Consider the following 20357-nt stretch of genomic DNA (forward strand, 5'->3'; position numbering starts at 1 on the left):
ATTGTGTTTTGTTTACTGTTCGAAATTTTTTCAGATCTAAATCAGCGAAGTATTAATTTTTTCCAATACGTCTTAGATTTGGAGATGAATTCTCACAGATCCTAACCTTCATAATAAAACCGATATATAGAATCCATAATAAAAAGTCATATAAATCCCAAACTTTTTTTTAAAATTTTGATTCCTTGAACTTAAATGGAAAAGTGTTATCTGCTCAAACGCATGAAAAAAAAATCTAGCGGCTGAAAAAAGAACACTGCAGTCGTTTGGAAATTCTGCCAAGTTTCAAGCAGAGAGTAAAAATCTATAAGAAAATCAAACAAGACTGCTCGTATCAGGGTGAAACCCAGAATGTTCCGACCGCCTTTTAAGGGTTATGGAGCAGTAATAACATTATAAAATTAACTTTACGAGAAATGATCACAGGTGAAATATCAGCTCAGGACAACAATAGTTTTCGAATGATATTTTTAAAAATTCCGTCAAAAATGGCTAGTTAAAAAGTCGAAATTTGTCTGAAGAAAAAAAACCCACCCCGAGCACAAATATTCCCTTACTTTCGCATCGAAAGTCGGAACAAAAAGGTTTTCGTCGAAAAATTGAACAATTTGTAAGTTAACCTTCTTTAATACACTCTTAACTTAACATTCTTACATGCATAACAGTTTAGGGTGAAGATTTTAACTTAGTTCTGAGTTCGAATTTCTAGCAAACTAGAATTGAGCGTAATACTCACCTCGTTTGGCAATTTTCACTTATTTTGAACGCTTTAATTCTTGACATACAATTTCATTAAGATTTCCTTTTTTTCCAAGGGTGGGATATACAACTTTACCTCCTATGAAGGAAGAAACTAAATTACGGGTCTTTTTCTGTTACACGGTCCGAATTATCAGCTTCTGTTTTTTGAGCTTCTGTTTTACTCATTGAAAACGCTAAGATTTCTTTTTGATGTATTTATTTTAACTAATCCAGATTTAGAGAAGCATGATCAAGCTTTCAAAATGGCAACAAGAATAGTTTTTGGGCCGTATAACAGAAATGACCCTGAATGCGAAATATGCACTGTGTGCTCCGAATTGCCCCTTTTTGCTAAAGGGTGGGAGGGGTCCATCCATCATAAGAATGTCCCCCTGAAAAACAAACCGACCTGGCAATATTTGAAATTTCATCTCTTATTTTGTCATCAGTCAATAAAAACATTTTTTGTCCGTCCAGGGTTTAATTGTTTACTTTGAGTTTTTGCGCTATTTATTTGAGTACTTTGAAAACCTAACTCTGATTGGCTAAAGTATACTTTTTCGTCCTTCTTTCTTTCCGACATAAAAAGGGACACCCCTTGTTACGTATTATAAGGACACCCCTTATTTTTTTCAACCAATCAGAACTTTTTGTCTCTATTTTAAGTTTAAGATTTGAAAAAAAAGGACGCAATAAAAGAATACCTGAAAATCCTCCGGTGGTTCCAGCACGCGAGTAGCCATAGGCCAAAGCGACTTGAGCATAAGAAGCCTGAAAGTTCTGTGCCACGCTTTGAATTTGAGGCGCCACCGGAAACGTGTGAACTGTAGTAGTGAACGCACTCATTGGTACACTGGGGACTAGATCATCAGCCTCACAGTTGAACGTAACTCTGTCATATTTAGCACGGGTGCCGCATAATTTATTCAATTCAGTTTTCAAGCGCTAATCACTTCGAGTGTCTTGTTATCTATCCCCTCTACGGGTGACTTCCGAAATTGGCGGAATGGACACGTTTTGGAATCTACTTAACAATCCCCCTTCTATAGAAATTACTAAAAAATCTTCATACCTGAAAATAAAAACAATAAATTAGCACTAGAGCTTTTTCTTGAGATGTCGACTTTTGCTGCTTTCTTTTTGGTCGAAAAATCATAAAATAGGGGGAGATTAATAAATATATCCTCATTTTTCTCAAACATCCAAAGGTTCATAAAAGCGAGTTTTTTCTAGACTTTAGATTCCAAACAGGAATTCAAAGTCGTGTAAGAATTTCTTAAGATTCTTTTAGTACTTTCAATTCTAGCTACTAGCTTACAATATGTAAGCGGTTCTGGTAAGAGTTCCGATTCTTTCGTACAAAATGCAAGATTCTTACAAGAATTTGAATTCCGCTGTAACCAGGGTATCGTACCTAGCAAATAAAAACCACCCCTATGAAGGATTACACTCACCGGTGAAACATTTGTGATATTTGTATTGGCTGGCATGGGGTTATAATTAACAAGAAAAGTTTAAACTAAAAACCTGTCAAAAACTCGGCTCTTGGAGAACTCTAAGACTCTTGACAATGTTGCTCTGTCTAAATGTCCAGTTAATTGAAAAATTTCAAAAACTGAATCTCAGCAGCTGGGGTAGAAGTTTGCTTTGTGTACTTTTCAAAATCCATTTTAAATACCATGATATAAGTATGTACCTAAACCAGGTGGGCAGATCCAAAATTTGAGTCTTTGCGTCTTAATTAGCCAATTTTTGTGGTTTTTGTGATTAAAAATTCCCTCTTCTACTCTATTCCAAATATTATAGCGTGTATCTCCTCTCTGAATTCTCCCTAAGCAATTTCTAACTCTGCGTAGCAGTTCACCCCTCAGAGAACTGGCTCCCTATTTTCTATGATTTCGCCCCTAAAGTTTTGCACACTCTCACATACCCCTCTTGAAAATTAGTATGAAAACCAAAAACTTCGCGTTGTTCCAATATAGTTTTCTCGTTAAAATTTTTATGCGGAAGCCATGCAAGTATTTATGTCCAGGGTCCCAGTTGTTGCTGCTTTCAACCAAGTTTCGATTAGAGGAGAGTATAGTAGCCCCCGCCATCATGGTGCTAGTTTCGGATTGCACAAACGTAAGGTCGCACTTCGTGATGATAGAGGGGAGGACCCATTCTAAATCAATCGAATTGGCAAAAGGCAGCTGAAACAGATAGTTGTATTTATAAAACAGGTTTAAAGCATAAACTATGCCAAGTTAACTGCAAAACTGGGGACATTTACTATCTGATTCGGTAAGAAAAAACAGTGCGTTTTAGGTTAATCTTAATTATTAGCAGTCTTAGGTTAACTAGCTTTTTTCAAATTCGATGACCGAAAAAAAATATTGCCATCAATTTTGTACTCGAGAGAAATTTAGAGCAAGGTTTGAACGTTTTTTTTTGTTTATAAGACTATAAAGATCAAAGTTGTGATTACAAGTAATTCTTGCTATATTTTGAACACTTGACCCAGGTTTGGAGTCTTAGATGTGAAAATACGGATCATTTTCTGCGGACAAATTGGTGAAGTTATCATAAAAATGTCTAGGGTAACCTTGTATAGACGAAGATTTACAAGAATAAATTGTAACCTTGTCTGTGGAGTGTGAAGATTTGTAGGACCAAACCACCTCGTCCGGAGCGCCGGCTATAAGGCTATCTGGAAAATCGACCGAGTCACACACTTTGGGTAGAATAACTGGGTTTAAAAGCAGGAAATCAGTCTCGTAATCAGGGCCCTGTCTGCCCGGAGCCTCGTAAAATTGAACAACCCAATAGAAAGTGTCGTAGTAGAGCGAAACTGTGCTTTGAGGCTGATTATCCAAATTGAACACCTGCCAAAAAAAAACAAGCATTTTTTTTCTTCATAACAGCCCCCTCGTAAAAGAATTAACAGACTGTGATTTTTTTTTGGAATTTAGCCAGGGAGCTATGATGGCAAGGCGCCAAATTAACTCAAGTTAGTAGAATACTTTTATCTACAGTCTGAAACGCACAAAAATGCATGTCTTATGTCCATATTTAGATTTTAAAAATTTCACTTTGGTCGGTGTTTCACTCATATAGTCGCTTCTTGCGTTAATTCTTCAAACATGATTGTGAAGTTTTCAATTCTAACCAATCTTTTTCCATAACAAACACTAAACTGGGGAATTTACAAGTTCACTGAAGTAAGGTGAAGACTTTCATCTAAAGTAATTTGATCTGTTCAGAGATTCATTCTTATAGTCCCTTCTTGCGTTCTTTTTTCAAAAATGATTGCAAAGTATTTAACACTAACCAATCTCCTTCCATAACTAACACTAAATTGGGGCATTTACAAGTTCACTCAAGTAAGTCGAATATTTTTATCAAAAGAAAATCGATATGCTCGGAGTTTCATTCATACAGTCCTTTCTCGCGTTATTTCTGCAAGCATGAGTGAAGAGTTTAAAATAATAACCAATCTTTTTCCATAACTAACACTAAATTGGGTCATTTATAAGTTCACTCAAGTAAATTGAATATTTTCATCTAAAATAACTCGATCCGACGGAGTTTCTTCTATATAGTCCCTTCTTGCGTTATTTCTTCAAACATGATTGTAAAATTTTACTACTAACCAATCCTCTTCTATAACTAACACTAAACTAATTTGGGTACTTTTACAAGTTCACTCAAGTATGTTGAATTTTTTCTCTAAAGTAATTCGAAGTGTAGGGGGTTAATTCATATAGTCGGTTCGTGGGTTATATCTTAAAAAGTGATTGTAAAGTAATTAATACTAACCAATCGTTTTAAATAAAAAACCTCTACATTATTATTCCGACTTTTGTAATGAAACTAACGGAGTATTTGTGCTCAGGTGGTTTTTTTCTTCAGACAAGTTTCGAATTTTCAAGTAGCCATTTTTGACATAATTTTTTCAAATCATTCAAAATGTATTTTTGTCGGGAGCTTAAAAATAAAAAGTTATTTTACCTGTGATCTTTTTTTTGTTAAGTTATGGGGGTTTAAAAATTGCCATTTTGGCCATTTTGGGACGAGTAACGCGCGATATACTTCGCGCGATCAACGCGTAAGCGGACATTTATTCCGTCTTAGAAATGGTTCCACATTGGTTGAAGGAAGCTTATATAATTTATTGATTTTTTACTAGGAGCGAAATCTTTCACTATGTACTTTAAATGTGTGGGGGATAATTTTCACAACGAAATTTCAATTTTTTTTATTAAATTTTTTTATTTTCATGTATTATTGCTCCACAGACCCTAACAGGCAATCAGAACATACAGGGATTCACCCTGATACAAGCAGTCTTGTTTATTTTAAAACTGATTATTATAGTCAGGCTTTTTGAGATTATGTAGAGTGAAATTGATCTCCAACACGGTGTTTTCTAATATTTTCATAAGTTCTATTGTGACCAGAATGAGTAAGATAAAAACCAGTATTTTAATAAGAGTCGCACGAAAATATCCGGCCGAAAACAAATGAAACCTATCCGGCGCGACAAACAGACGGTGTACTCTTGGTGACCAACTAGTCTTGAAAAACTAAGACTAATTTAGATGAAGGGTTCAACAGCAGACTTAAATGTCTGTCTCAATATATCTGGAACAATTTATTTGAAGCAAATTATTTTAGTGAAATCTCAGCGCAGAGATAATTGGAGTATTGCTATTATGAAAAAAAAAATTCTGAACATTTTTTTGCTAAGCAAAAAGTTTCTTCGAAAAAACTAATTTTGATTACTTTACTTCCTTCATTGAATTTGCAACCATCCAAATGCAAAATGTTTTTCACACTTTTCGTTTTCTGTCAATTCAATCTAATAATTTTGCAAAGAAAAAACAAGACTGTTCGTATCATGGTGAAGCCTAGAATGTTCTGACGGCCATTAATGTCTATTGAAAAAATTAAATGTGATAAACAAAATGAAAATTTTAACTCACGTTTGAGATTTTTTCAATCCCCAATGTAAAACACATCCCCACTCGCCATAAAAAGCACAAAGTGATAGATTTCGCTCCTAGTAACAAATCAATTCTGGCAAATAAGCTTCCTTCAACCAATTTGGAACAATTTCTAAGACGAATTAATTATCCGCGTACTCTTTAATAGCGCTTACGCTTCAATGGCGCAAAAAAAATTGCGCATTAGTTGTCCCAAATTAACCTAACAAAAATAATCACAAGTGAAACATTTTTTTCAAGTTCAAGCTCAAGACAACAATAGCTTTTGAATGATATAAAAAAGTTCCATGAAAAATGGCTAGGTAAAAAGTAGAATTTTTTCTGAAGAAAAAACGCCACCCGAGCGCAAATTTTTTGTAACTTCAAATCTGGACTCAAAAATGGACTCAGCGCATCGATATTAAATCAACGATTTTAACCGAGCACTTCTTTTTTATGACATTAAATTTCATTAAATTCAGTGATCTTCTAACTTTTATAACGAATACCAAAAGAAGTCTAATTTGTTCCACACATTTTTTTCCGAACCAGCAAACTACAAATTTTCAATTTTGTTTGGAGGATTTCGCATGAAAGTATTTTTTCAATTAAAAAAAACTTCCTTGACAAGAAGATAAATCCAAAAGATCATATTGTCATGAAAATCGTTAAATTCCATTCCTGTAAATTAGAAATTAATAGCTCAGACTGTGAATTTTTGTTCGTTTTTAGTACTAAAGCTTCAAGTTTTTTAATAACTCAGTTTCAAGCAACCATCGTTTCCTCACGCCTCAATTTAATGATATGCACCAGGATATCCACACTTTAACGACCACGACAACCAATGGATAATTGAGAAGTATCAAGACAGCCACAAGATTATGAAGAATTAATCTAAGATCTAATCTGATAACCAATTTACTAAGGAAATCTTATTTACTTATTTAAAAAGAAATCTAGTGAGGTAAAACAAATCCTTTTGCTTCATTAATCACCCCTCACTTCGATGTTTCTACAGCTGGCCTCTCTGACCAGTTAAAGACTTCCTGCGCAAGCTCTTAAGCGGATCTTATCCGCCGTGCTACTAAAATTACGTTTAGAACAACCATCATACTTTTTTTACCAAGAGTGGTTCCGGCAAGATTTTCTATAAAAAAGACGAATTTTTAAGCAGCGTTTGCATTTTTTAAATAACTTCATTTTAACTAGTATTATAACTCAAGCAGTAATATATGTTTTTATATGCTGTAATATATGCGACTAGCGATGAATCTACTCTGATGGTCAAGAGATAACTGTCAGTATTCTTTGCCAGTTTTTGGCTCCAAAACATCTGGTATCTGACAACTAAAAAAACTAGAATCCGAGTGTGTTAGCGATGGTTTAAAAGCATTTTTCAAACCTCAAGAATAGGAATCTTTGATCTATGGAATCTTTGATCTATAACCTACGAGCAAATGAACTGGTCGAAAGATCAATCCAGACAAACAGCTGGCCAACAGCAGGTTCAGACTAAAACTATGTAAATTGAGCTTGAAGCTTGTAAACTTAACAATAAAAAAGGCTGAAACAGGGCTGTTCTAAAATTCTTTGGTCAAAACAAAGCCGATTTACAAAAACTTGATATTTTGTCGGTTTTCTTATCGGTCCGGCTGTTGTGGACTTAAAACGATGCACCAATAGACATCTGAAACAAAAGGAAAACACAGTCTTGGTAGAGCAAAACGAGTCTCGGGAAAAAGTCTGACTTCCCTTAATTATAGACTTTGTCTTTCTCAAACAAACGTTGCTCAAGCCGAAAACAAACCGAAAACAATACATTTTGGATCCAACCAAACTTTTCAGAAACCGTTAGCAACAACCACTTTGCGAGATTCCGTCAAGATACTAAAATTACAAAAACAAACTAGTTGGAACGAATGATAATGGTAATCAACAGTGCAAAGTCCAGTGCAAGTTCAATTTTTTCAATGAACTGATATTTAATCTCAAATGGTTTCAGGAAAACCCAAACAATCATCGAGAGTGTGTAAACTAACCTAACAAAAACGTCTTATGCATACAGCCGACGGATGATGTTAGAGAACGAGTTAGGATCTGGTGACATGAGACTTCATTCAAATTATAACTCTTTTTTGATGCTTTGAGAAATAAAGTTCAATTTTTCTTGTCTATCAAAGCTGAAATTAAATGATCTGATTTTTTTTGCTGCCTCTCGTTAATTTACTCGAGTTCAACCAAATATTGAAGTGGGTCAACAATAAAACTTTTTCATGAGATTCATCAATCCCAGTCCACGAAGTTGATGCTTTATATTTCGAACTCATTTTATGTTTATCAAAAATGGCAACATAAGGGTGATATGATTTTTTAACCCTAAAGATATGTCTTGAGTTCATGTAAGATAAGTGATCAAACCTTTTTTGAGGTAAGTTAATACTCTCAATGGTTTCAAAAGTATCTTCATTATAACTTACTTGTTTTGCAACGATCCAAAACAATTTGATCAAAAACAATTGACTTTCGACGGAAATTCAAACTTTTTAGGTTAGACAATCCAGTTTTTGAAACCAGCAGTTTTAATTTCATTTGTTTTAGCTATTTTCCAATTAAAATTAAATTTTAACACGTTTTTTTAAAAAAATTGCTAAAACATGACGAAGTGTCCTATAATGGTGATTAAATTAACTATTGGGAACACAACTTTTCTTCAAGAATTACATCGTAAAGACAAGCCTTCAGCCATAATACCGCGTAAAACTACCATGAAAGTAAAGTTTTCAAAAGCGGGGGAATTTTGGAAAATGAATTTTTTTTCTTGGGTTTGTACTGGAACTAATTGATAGATAAACTTATTAAATAGTTTCAGTTATTGAAATGAATGCATGGGGCAGCCGTGGTGGCCTTCAATAGTGAAATTGTTGGAAAGTTTATTCACAGCGATACCCTCTGGATACACTCAGGATCAAACAGGGTGGACCTACAGTCTGGAAGACTAGCTGTATTTCTCATCCCAACTACAATCAGCTGAGTTCATTTCATTTTATTTGTCTTTATATACATTTTTCTATCTCTACTTCATGATCAAAATAGTAGCAGCAAGCTCTCTTAGCCGTTCCATTGCAAAACTTGACGAATCTGAACAACATAAGCTTGCCGATTCTGTTCATTCTTTACCCGGCCTAAATCTTGACCCTAATAGAGCAAGCTATTGTTACAATTATTTAACGTCAACCCACCTGAGGAAACATAACTTTATACTGTGGCATGACCTACTCAACAACACAATAAAATCACATCCAAAAAAGAATAACAATCCCCAAACGGTTGATCAACTCATCGCGACTCTGAAAACAATTCCCAATCTCTTCTGCGTTTTGACATGTCAACGAGTAGGAGCTCCGTACATCTTTGACGACCTTGTGAAGGCCTTGGACTGTTACGTCATTGACGTGACAAAGCACGTTATCAGCGCGTCTGAACAAATCGACGAATCGGTGCTTGCTGAGTATCGCAGACTTCATCAGCATTCTGACATTGAGTTACGTACTTTGGCCACTGTACTGCACTATTACCCCAACATCAAACGGATCTTCAAAACACGTGGTACGAAGCGAAGATCAGCTGGAGAGAGACGCGAGGCGAAAAGACTAAATTACTAAACAGGTAGGCGTGCTTATCGAGTCTCTGGCTCTGAGCCCCTCCCTATAAGTACTGAAGTTGTTTTTAGATTTACTCTTTACATAGGTGCGCTTATTGAGTCTCTGGCTCTGAGCCCCTCAAAGATGTCTAAACATAACACTCGAAATCGAGTCAAATCAATCTCTGATTCATGCTTCACCTGTGATGAGAAAATCCTGAAAAATGAAAGTTCATTCGACTGCTTCGTCTGTGGCTGTCGAATGCATCTGACTAAAAATTGTACTGGCCCGAGTGAAGCGGCTGTCAATGGAGTACTGGCTATCGGAAAAAATTCCTTACTTCTTTGTAACAAGTGTATCGAAGAGAAGCGCCACAAAAAGCTAGCACAATCTGCCCATGTGAACACGGTCTCAAATGAACACCAAGAAAGTCAGATGAAAAACCTTGAAACCGAAATGACTGACCTCAAGAAAACTGTGTCCGAAATCAAAACGCTTCTCACAAGGAAACCGCCCGATTCCGGGCAACCAGCTCGAAATAGTCCGATTACCAAATCACAAGAACAAATGCGGAAACCTCCCGAAGAACTCGATGGAATTCGTATACGTGGTATCCCAGAATCAACGGAAAAAAGGCAAGAGTACGCCAAGAACACGACCTTGCAGAAGTTGAAAAACTACTAACCCATATGGAAGTCAATGCTATTATAGGCGACGTCATAAGACTTGGCCGATATGAAGAGAACAAACGAGAACTATCCTATTAAAAGTTCCAAATGCATATCAGCGTCGAATGGTACTGCTATCGGCGAGAAAGCTGAAAACTTTCAGTCAACCAATCTTTCTCAGCAAACAACTGACAAAAGAAGAAGCTGACCTTGAAAACTTAGCTCTTGTGAGACGACGAGAACTGATAAATAAAGGCACCGATCCGAAAAATCTGCGTGTTCGTGACGCAACCCTGTTCATTCGACAGGGCGCAAAGTGGACAAAAGAGAAGCTCCCGTGGCGGACGAATGACTAGCAGCTTTCATAAATATACTAATTTACAATGTGAGAAGTATACTTGAATACCAACGCCGAACAAATTTCTCCAATGCCGTTCAAGTGAAAAATATTTATCAAATTATCTGCCTAACAGAAACGTGGCTCACAGAGAGCATTAGCGATATAGGTCTCTTTCTAACCAACTATGCGATACATCGAAAAAACAGACTATCTGATAAAGGGTTGACAAAGCATGGCGGTGTACTGATAGCAGTAAGCAAAAACATTCCAAGCTCTCAAATTGACTCAATTTTTCAAGACTGTGTGATAATTCGTATAAGCTTAAATAAAAATTCCTAATATGTTGTCTTTACAGCGCCCCGTCAAACAGTGCGTACACATGGACTCTTCCGGACATCGTTGAGCGCCTAAAATTCATTAGGCGAAAACATTTCGAATACAGTGCTGTTTGCTCATATGTAGCTGGAGACATCAATCTTTCATCTACACACTGGCCCTCAATGACGTCAACATCTCTCTTCGAGCAAACAATCCTCAATGAACTATGTGAATCAAATTTTCAGCAACTCATAAAAACCCAGGACGGAAGGTCACTGGATGTTCTCTTATGCAATAAACCCCAGTATGTGACAAGCATAGTCATTGATAACCATCTGAGAAGTTACTTCAATTCTGATCACAAACCTTATCAAGCTAAAGTCTCGTTTGACATCCGACCTGTACATATCTCTTCACCGTCTCCCAAACAAAAGCTAGACTTCGGTATATTTGCATACAAGAAAGCTAACTAGAAAGAAATTAATGAGTTCATTCTCCAACATCCCTTCCGACCATACAGCATGAGCAACGTGGACTTGATGGTTGAACTTTGGTATAAGTGGCTACATGAAATATTAAAGGATCTTCTTCCAATAACTACGAAACATAGGTCCGAACTGGCTCCATGGGTAAGTGGCAACTCTTCAAACCTCATCAAGAAGTTAAAAACACTTCAATTGAAACAACAACGGCAGCCCACGCCGTCAAACAAAATCAAAATCGAATGTCTACAAACTGAGCTCACCCTGTCGCTTCAAAATGACCAGCATCTACATGAGAAGACGCTCTTCAAGGAAGGCAAATTCAGCGACATACAGAGATACTTGAAGTCGATCACCAAGTCGAACACTATCCCTACCGAAATTTTTTTGGATCAAAGAACTGCCAATACAGATATTGAAAAAGTAATATTATTCAACGAATACTTTCAATCAGTGTTCACTCAAAACACCTACTATACGAAAATAGGCGAACAAAATAGCATCCTACTAAATCAGATTCACTTTACGACCGATGAAATAGAAAACGCTCTGCAACTACTGGACGTAAATAAAGCCAAAGGACCGGATAAGATCGGGAACTTACTTCTGAAGAGTCTCTCCAAGTCACTGCCAAAATCACTGCACTTACTGTTTAACCTCGTCGCAAATAAAGCCCGATTTCCGGAAAAATGGAAAGTCAGTGAAATTGCATCAATACTCAAAGACGGAGATAAACAAGATGTGAGTAATTACAGGCCTATCAGCCTGCTTTCAACAGTCACAAAACTGTTAGAGAAACTGATTTTCGAGAAGCTGACTCCAATTGTTTACCCAACTCTGGCATCAGCCCAACATGGTTTCAGACCCAAACGGTCAACTATAACGAACCTTATAGAAAATCTGCATGAAATCTATAGCTGCTTAGAGTCTGAAAACTGCTCCTATCTGAATATCTTCTATATAGACTTCGAGAAAGCGTTTGACAAAGTCACGCATGAGCTTCTCATACAAAAGTTGGCTGCTCTGGGAATTGGTGGAAACTGTTTGAATCTGTTAAGAAGCTACCTCTATAAACGGAAGCAAACTGTGAGACTAAATGACACTGTTTCAGATGAATTAGAAGTATTCAGTGGCGTACCACAAGGCTCCATCCTCGGACCGCTCTTCTTCTTGGTTTTCATAAACGATCTTCCATCATGTGTCATGTCCAAATCGTTCGGTTATGCTGATGACTACAAAATTGTAGGCGACAACCCTTTAACACTGAATATAGACGTTAGAAAACTGTGGCGGTGGTGTGACGAAAATTTCATGTCAATGAACTTAGGAAAAAGTAAAGTGCTCTGCATTAAAGGTACAGCTCCTATTGCACTGCCAAACCATGAATTTGAAACAACTGAATGTATGAAAGATCTGGGAATTCTCGTAAATGACACACTCTCGAGGAATCTGCATGCAAAGAAAAGGACCGAAAAAGCCTTGAACGCTCTCTTCATCCTAAAACGGAATCTTTCAAAAGCGACGTTTTGGACCAGAAAGAACGCATATATCTGTTATGTTGTGCCCATTTTAAACTACAGATCAGCCCTTTGGAAACCATCAAAAGGCGACTTAGGTACTCTTGAAAGTATCCAGCGAAAAGCAGTATCATGGATCTTCATCACAAACAACATATCCTATAAGGATAAGCTCGGGAAACTCGATATCCTTCCAATCTCCTTATATCAAGAACTTCATGTTATTCTCTTGTTTGCCAAAATACTAACCGGAAAAGTTGACATAGACTGGCGTAGTCAAGTAACCATCACAGACATCGGTACTCGAAGAACACAAGCAACACGAAATTTTGCCTGCCAACAAATACGTCTGAAGAAGTGTGAATCAGATTACTGGTTTCGAGCTTGCCGTCTGGCCAACCTTTTTAACGATTACTTCAAATTTGACATAATCTTTGATCCAGGATGCAAAATTAAACTGCTGGAAGTTTATACGAAGTTCTTCAAAACCCGCTACAACGAGTCAGATTCATACACTTGGCGGATATTATATGGCTGCAACAACTGTAGAGATTCGAAGAAACTTAATTTTAACAACTGAAACACGAACGTTGAACCTCCCAATCACTGGGTTTTATGCCAACCCTTGGATTAGTCCTAAATCCTTTGTTATTATTATTATTATAGGGCAGCGCACTTAACATGCGAAAATGGTTTGTCTAAGCCTTTTCTAAAAAAATTTGGATAAGTTTGGGCAAGCCATTTGCGAAAGTGCCAGTCTTGTTTTCCACCCTTTCCCCCATTTTTGAAAATAAGAGAATTTTATTTATTATAGTAGTTTTCTTCTGATTTTCATTGTTTTTTTCCTTGTTCCTCTATTTTTGTATACGTCGTTTTCATAATAAAGATACGGGCTGCTAATGGCTAAAAGCTAGCTTGTTACTACGATTTAAACAAAAATCCTACAAAAATTGGCTACCTTACAAAAATTTCCCTAGTCGATCAAGGAAGAATATTTTGCAAGAACTAGTTTACTGAAGTCAGACCAGTTTAGAGTCCTAAAAACAAGTAGAACATGTGGAAGATGTTTACCGGCAAAGCTCGTAATTCTTGTGAAAACAACGTGGTCAGATTTGTACTGAAAACAGGCAGCAGTGATATTGCTTTAAAATCGTTTTGATTATCAATCTCATTTTCTTGATGAATTGCCATTACTAAGCATTTTTTGAAAAAGTAGGCAGAACGCAGTAAAAATCACAAATGTTTGTCAGAAAAATGACCGCAAGAACAACAGCATTTATCATTTTCATAACAATGATAAGTTCAGACGAAAACTATAGCCTGTTAATTTTTACAATGAAAGGGGCTGAAAAAAGGGCATGGCTGCTCTGAAATTGGTTGCGAAAAAAAAACATAAAACCTCGGCCCTGGTGACTCAAGCTGCCTTATGTACATACCTGGTGACTGTTTTCCATTCCTGGCGACCAGAAGACCGTGACAGTCGAGGAAGATATCCCATTGGTCGGCCAATCTTGGGTGACAATCACCGGTTCTACGGGTTCGACTGGATCTCCTGGCGACAACCAGACGAATGTTTTGCTAGTAGCGGGGTAATTGGGCACAGGAGGTAACATGACGTCATCGAACAGAGTGATTGGAAATGAAGTGGCAAGTGACAATACACCGTGCGAGAGCGCTGTCAGGAAAAGGATGTAATCACTGCCGGGTACGAAGCCGCTTGGTGCCTAAAAGATCAGAAAAGCAGGTTGGAAAGCAAACTGAAAACCTATCAACGCTGAAGTCGTCCACGCAGAATCGAATTAACAAAACATATTCTATAAGTTTTGCTTTCTTTCAGTTGGGAATAATTTTGAGTCGATCAAGAAACCTGCGATCGATTGACGTTTCATGAGAAAAAATTTATCACAGTAATTATAAAAAGGTTGCGTAACAATTTACACCTGTTCTCATTACACAAAAAAATTGTAAAATGATTTCAAAAATGATTAAAAAACATTTAAGCCGTTCAATTTATTTGATGTTCTAACATTTGGCGTCGCAAGGAGTACATTCGAGTGATCTGTGATGTCTGTGATTTCATGTTGGCTGGATGCCATAAGGCTCCCATCTGGGAATGCTGGCGATATCCTCATATCAGTCCATTTTCCAACTTGAACCAGCTCAACACCGACAGTCTATAACAAAAATATCGTCAAAATACAAAATAGTTCTCAGCCAAAGCTTAAACTTGTTCAAATAATTCTTGGAAGCTTCGCGTTCGCTATTTAGCTTGTTTTCTAACTTCTTAACCGACATCTGCAAAATAAGAAATTGTTCTCACTTTATATTTTAATTTTGTTCAAAAAATTCGTATTTACATTTTATAAATTTTTGAACGCTGAATAGCGTTAAAATTGCCTCGTCAAACAAAAAACAGTTTTTGAACGAAATGGTATCGCCAAGACAGTTTGCCGGTATAAATACTTTGTAAAATACCCGACACACAGAGGTATATAAAAGAACAAAAGTCCATTTTTACAGAGTTATGCATGCAATTTCGGTGCTTCAGATAAACCTGAGCTGTAAATGCAACCTGAAAAGTTGGCTTTTTTTTCAAAAACAGGTTATTGCGTTTTTTTTTCAATTTTGTTATTCCAAAACTTTTACTACTAGTTATAATTAAAGAATATTGGCTGATAAATCATTTTTTGCCAAACGTTGACTACTTTGAGCATCTGAGTTGGTCAAAATTGATTCTTCTTGGGTGAGTTAAGTTCAAAGCTACTTTATGAGAACAAAGTGGGCAGTTTGAACTAAATAAATTTTGCGAAAAAACGTTTATCTATACCTTTGCGCTAAAAATTTTAAAATCGGCCAAAAATTTTTTTAGGACTGACAAAACTAGTTTAAAAAGAAACTGACAAATTGCAAGAAACAGGCCATATTGATATAAATTTTCCAGCCTAACAAGTAGCACTTAAAAATTAAAACCCATTTCTCCTTAAATGGGCTCACTTCAGACAAAGAAAAAGCTTGCTTAGAAAAAAATTTAGCAGACTAGTTTGCTGAAAATTATTATGCAAAACTCGGGACTAATTCTTTTTTTTTCAAAACTAATCCGTTTTGTTGATTTTAGGCCAGCAAAAGTTACGCAAGAATCACGTGTTTAATTGCTGACAGTTTTGTAAGAAAGTAAAAGTTCTTTACAGCCCAAGCAAATTTATAAAAAATATCATCTTTCCAACTGTGTAACTACGATTATTTTCGCTTGTAGATAAATCTATTTTCCTATCTTTTTTAATTAAAACACCAATCTTGGATACAACAAATAACAGTTAAATACAACAAACGAATTCAGATGCAGTTTTTCTGTATCAGTTTTTGCCTAAAATTAACTAAATTGATGAAAACGCATTTCATTTTTCAAATTTTATTTGTTTTGTCCGGATGATTTCAATCAGCACTGTACTTTGGAAACTTTCTGCATTTCAAAGATTCTTTTTCAAACTGATGATTTTAGATGTCAAAGTTGCCGGCAACAACAAAATGTCAGGTAATTTTTTGTCAAAAGATTAGATTGCTCTGGTTTATTAATTTTGTCTATCAGGGCTTTTTAACGCTACAAGTTTTTGAACTTTTAACACATTTTTAAAATGCAGATTTGCTAAAACAAACGTTTTCCGACGTCAAATTGAGCATTTATATAAAAACAAGACTGCTGGTATATCATAGCAAAGCCCTGAATGTTTCGACTGCCCCTTGATCCATATTGAACAGTATTGGAAAAGTTTTAATAAATATGAAAAAAAAATTTTGATAAATTTTGGAAACTATCAACGATCAAAAACAAAATTAATACAATCATAAAAAGAAAATAATGATAATATGGAGAATATCAAAGATCAAGTACCAAAATTTGAGAAGTACAAATTACATACGACCGAATAGCTAGCCTCAATTCAATTTGGAACAACTTTGTTGCGCGGGATAGTTCAACACGTATAAATTATTTGTGTTACAGTTTGAGGATTGTGGATCAAAACTTCATAAGGTGCATAACATTGTCCAGAGCATGGCCAGACTCGCCAATTTCAAATTCCCTAAGTTTTCTAGAAAATAATCGAAGGTAAATATCTATTTATTTTTGATTTTAGGGAAACAATATCTTTTTTTGGGGAACAAAATATTGTTGTCGGAGTTTATTATTTTGATCGCCGAAAATTGACTGAATAGAAAAAACGATACCAAGCATAAATTGTCCTTTTTCTTCGAAAATCGGAACAATAATGTTAGTAGATTCACTGATCGCAAAAGGATTGCCAACAATTTGGTATCAAAAAAAGCCCATAACCGAAAAATTTTTTGTTAAATTTATATAAAGAGTTCAAAAAATTAAAACAGACAAAATTTAGTTAAGGCAACACACAATCTAGAGGTGTCCCAAGGTCACCTACAAAATCAAATATGCATGTGAAGTTTGCTGAAAATTGGCAGATTGATATTTTCACTTAATTCTTTCTACAACAATTTTTTGCAACTTATTATATTGCGTCAATTTACGTATGGGCCAGCACTGTATTTCAGATTCCAGGTAACGTTTGGGATGTGGCCGTATCCAGGGTATGATGGCACTATGATTTCACAATCATCATTCCAGTTCTGAGGCACAGGTTGGGGTTCAATTGGTGTCGCTATCACCTCAAACTCACTCGAGTGGCTCAGTGCTTGAGTGTATTGGTCGGATTTGCTGGTAGAACTGATTGTGAATGTGTAATTTTCTCCTGGCATCAGATCCTTAAAGCTGTTATTCCGACTCAACCTGAAACAATAAATCTGAAACTTTTTTAATAGCTTATTCACGACGAAAAAAAAAACATCAAGTGTGTATACGAAGTATGTTAAGACAATTAATATAAAAATCTTTCCATTTAATATATTTGTAGTAAAGTTAACAGTTAACTTGCTTCTATAAATTTTAGAAAATCAATAAAATGTCCTAATTTTTGGCAACGTCTTGAATTTTTGCCGTGTGTATCCTTGAAACTGTTTGAATTGATTGATTTTATAAAGAAGGAATTTATCCACGAGGCAAAGGATGAACACACGAGCTGTTTCCCTGCCTACGCAAAATCGCTCTGTTTTACCCCTGGTTATCAATTACATGCATGTTTGTTGAACTGGGTAAGATAAACGAACCCTTGAGTAAAAATAAGGAAATTGATGGCCTCGAACCACCGACCTGTCGAGTGAAAAGACTGAGCCATTTCACCACCGCTCTCCTATTTTAATGAAAAACCAGAAAAAATTGTTAAATCTGCGAAAGGACTCAAACATTGAAAAAATTTGTTGTAGAATTTTTGAAAAATTTTGTTTCGCAGTAAATCGCTTCAACAAATCATACCTCGAGCACTGTCGAAACATACCTCGAGCACAGTGGAAACATGCCTAAGGCACGGTCAATATATACATCGAGCAAGGTTGAAGCCTACCGCGAGCACGGTCAAAGCATACCTCAAGCTATGTCGAAACATACCGGGAGCACGGTCGAAACATACCGGGAGCACGGTTGAAACATACTTCGGGCACGGTCGAAACATACCTCGAGCACGGTCGAAACATACAGCGAGCATGGTCGACAAATACCGCGAGCACGTTTGAAACATATCCGAGAACGGTCGAAACATACCGCGAGCACGGTCGAAACTTTTCTCAAGCGCTGTCGAAACATAGCTCGAGCACGGTCTAAATATATCTCCAGCACGGTCGAAACATGCCTCGAGCACGGTCGAAACATACCTCGAGCACGGTCGAAACATACAGCGAGCATGGCCGACAAATACCGCGAGCAGTGTCGAAACATACATCGCCAAGGTCGAAACAAATCTGGAGCACTGTCTAAATATACCTCGAGCACGGTCGAAGAATACTTCGAGCACGGTCGAAACATACCGCCAGTACGGTTGAAGCATACCTCAGGCACTGTAGGAACATAATTCAAGCACTGCTGAAAGATACCGATTAATCCGCGGTAAATCTAGGTCATAAAAAAATTCCTCTAATTATCAACAATTTTTTAAGCATTTTTGACTTGAATTGCAAACCAGTATTCCAACAGATAAAAACATTTAGCCTGAAAAACTCAACTCTAAACGATATTTAAAAACTGAAAAAAAAACTCTAATCTTTTTATTCTGATAAAAAATCATGCTAAAATGTTTTCAGAATTTGGATAATAAATTGTTGTTTCAAAGACAAAAATTGCCTGAATTCGGTCGAGCGATATCGAAACCTATTTCACTTGGGTCGACCACGGTCAAGCCATTTGTTTTGCTCGAGCATGATCAAAAGCTACCAAAATTTGGTCGAGCACGGTCAAAATTTACCAATTTTTGTTCGAGACGGTCGAATCATAAAGTGAGCACGGTCGAGCATGGTCAAAATATACCTCGAGCACGGTGGAAACATACCCGAGTACTATTGAAACATACCTAAGCCATGGTCGAAACATACCTCGAACAGGGTCGAAACATACCGCGAGCACGGTCGAAACATACCTTAAGCACTTTCGAAACTTACCTCGAGCACGGTCGAAACATACATCGAGCACAGTCGAAACATACCGCTAGTACGGTCGAAGCATACCCCAAGCACGGTCGAAACATAATTCAAGCACTATCAAAAAATACCGAATATTCCAAGTAATTCGATTTAATAAAATTTTTCTTTCAATTATCAACAATTTTTGAATCATTTTCAACTCAAATTGCAAACACCAGTACTCCAAGAGATTTGAAATAGCATGAAAATAGCATACTCCAAGAGATTTAGAATAGTATAAAAAATATTTCAACTCTAGACAGCCTTAAAACTGCAAATAACTCTAAACATTTTATTCTGATAAAAACATCATACACTGCCAGAATTTCGATGATAAAATGTTGTTTCATAGTCCAAAATGGCCAGAAATCAGTCGAGCAAGATCCAAACATATTTTGCATGGGTCGAGCACGGTCGAGCAATTTATTTCGATCTAGAATGGTCGAAAGAGACCAAAATTTGGTCGACCACGGTCAAAATGTACCGAACTTTGGTCGAGACGGTCAAACCATAAAGTGAGCACGGTGGAAACAAACTCGAGCACTATCGAAACATACCGCAACCACGGTGGAGAAATATTGCGAGCACGGTCGAAACATATGTCGAGCACGGTCAAAACATACCTCGAACACGGTCGAATTATCTCGAGCATGGTCGAAATATAACTCGTGCACGGTTAAAACATAGCCCGATTCGGTCAAAACATACCGCTAGCACGTTCGTACCGTACCTCGAGCACGGTCAAAACATATCTCGAGCATTGTCGAATTATATCTCGAGTAAGGTTGCAACATACCGCGAGTAAGGTCGAAGCATACCTCAAGGACGGTGGAGACATAAATCAAGCACTGTCAAAAATAACGATTGTTCCGCGGTAAGTATTAAAAAAATCTTCCAATTTTCAACAATTTTTAAATATTTTTGATTCAAATTCCAAACCATTATCCCAAAATATAGAAAAAAAATTAGCTTATAAATAGTTCAACTCTAGATGGCATTTAAACTGCATCATACAATGTTGCTAGAATTTGGATAACAAAATCCCTGTTGTTTCAAATTCGAAAAATAACCGAACTCGGTCAAGCGCGATCTAAATAAATTTTACTCGGG

The 20357-nt window shown here is 36.5% G+C and overlaps 2 protein-coding genes across 2 annotated transcripts in view; one reads left to right on the forward strand and one right to left on the reverse strand.

Annotated features, from left to right (window-relative positions):
* Window positions 1-2663: 2663 nt before the first annotated feature.
* Window positions 2664-20357, reverse strand: part of LOC134854965 (uncharacterized) — a 41763-nt gene continuing 24069 nt past the window's right edge. Inside the window, exons 6-10 of the mRNA XM_063871344.1 lie at window positions 17211-17469; window positions 14699-14845; window positions 14108-14395; window positions 3363-3605; window positions 2664-2933 (exon numbers count right to left, since the gene is read on the reverse strand). Of these exons, the coding sequence (XP_063727414.1) occupies window positions 2664-2933; window positions 3363-3605; window positions 14108-14395; window positions 14699-14845; window positions 17211-17469 (1207 nt within the window). The remainder of the gene's footprint in view (window positions 2934-3362; window positions 3606-14107; window positions 14396-14698; window positions 14846-17210; window positions 17470-20357) is intronic.
* Window positions 8551-20357, forward strand: part of LOC134855191 (uncharacterized) — a 623579-nt gene continuing 611772 nt past the window's right edge. Inside the window, exon 1 of the mRNA XM_063871635.1 lies at window positions 8551-8566. The gene's annotated coding sequence lies outside the window, so the exon portion shown is untranslated. The remainder of the gene's footprint in view (window positions 8567-20357) is intronic.

The sequence above is a fragment of the Symsagittifera roscoffensis genome, chromosome 10, assembly GCF_963678635.1.
Source record: "Symsagittifera roscoffensis chromosome 10, txSymRosc1.1, whole genome shotgun sequence".
NCBI classification, from domain to species: Eukaryota; Metazoa; Xenacoelomorpha; order Acoela; family Convolutidae; genus Symsagittifera; species Symsagittifera roscoffensis.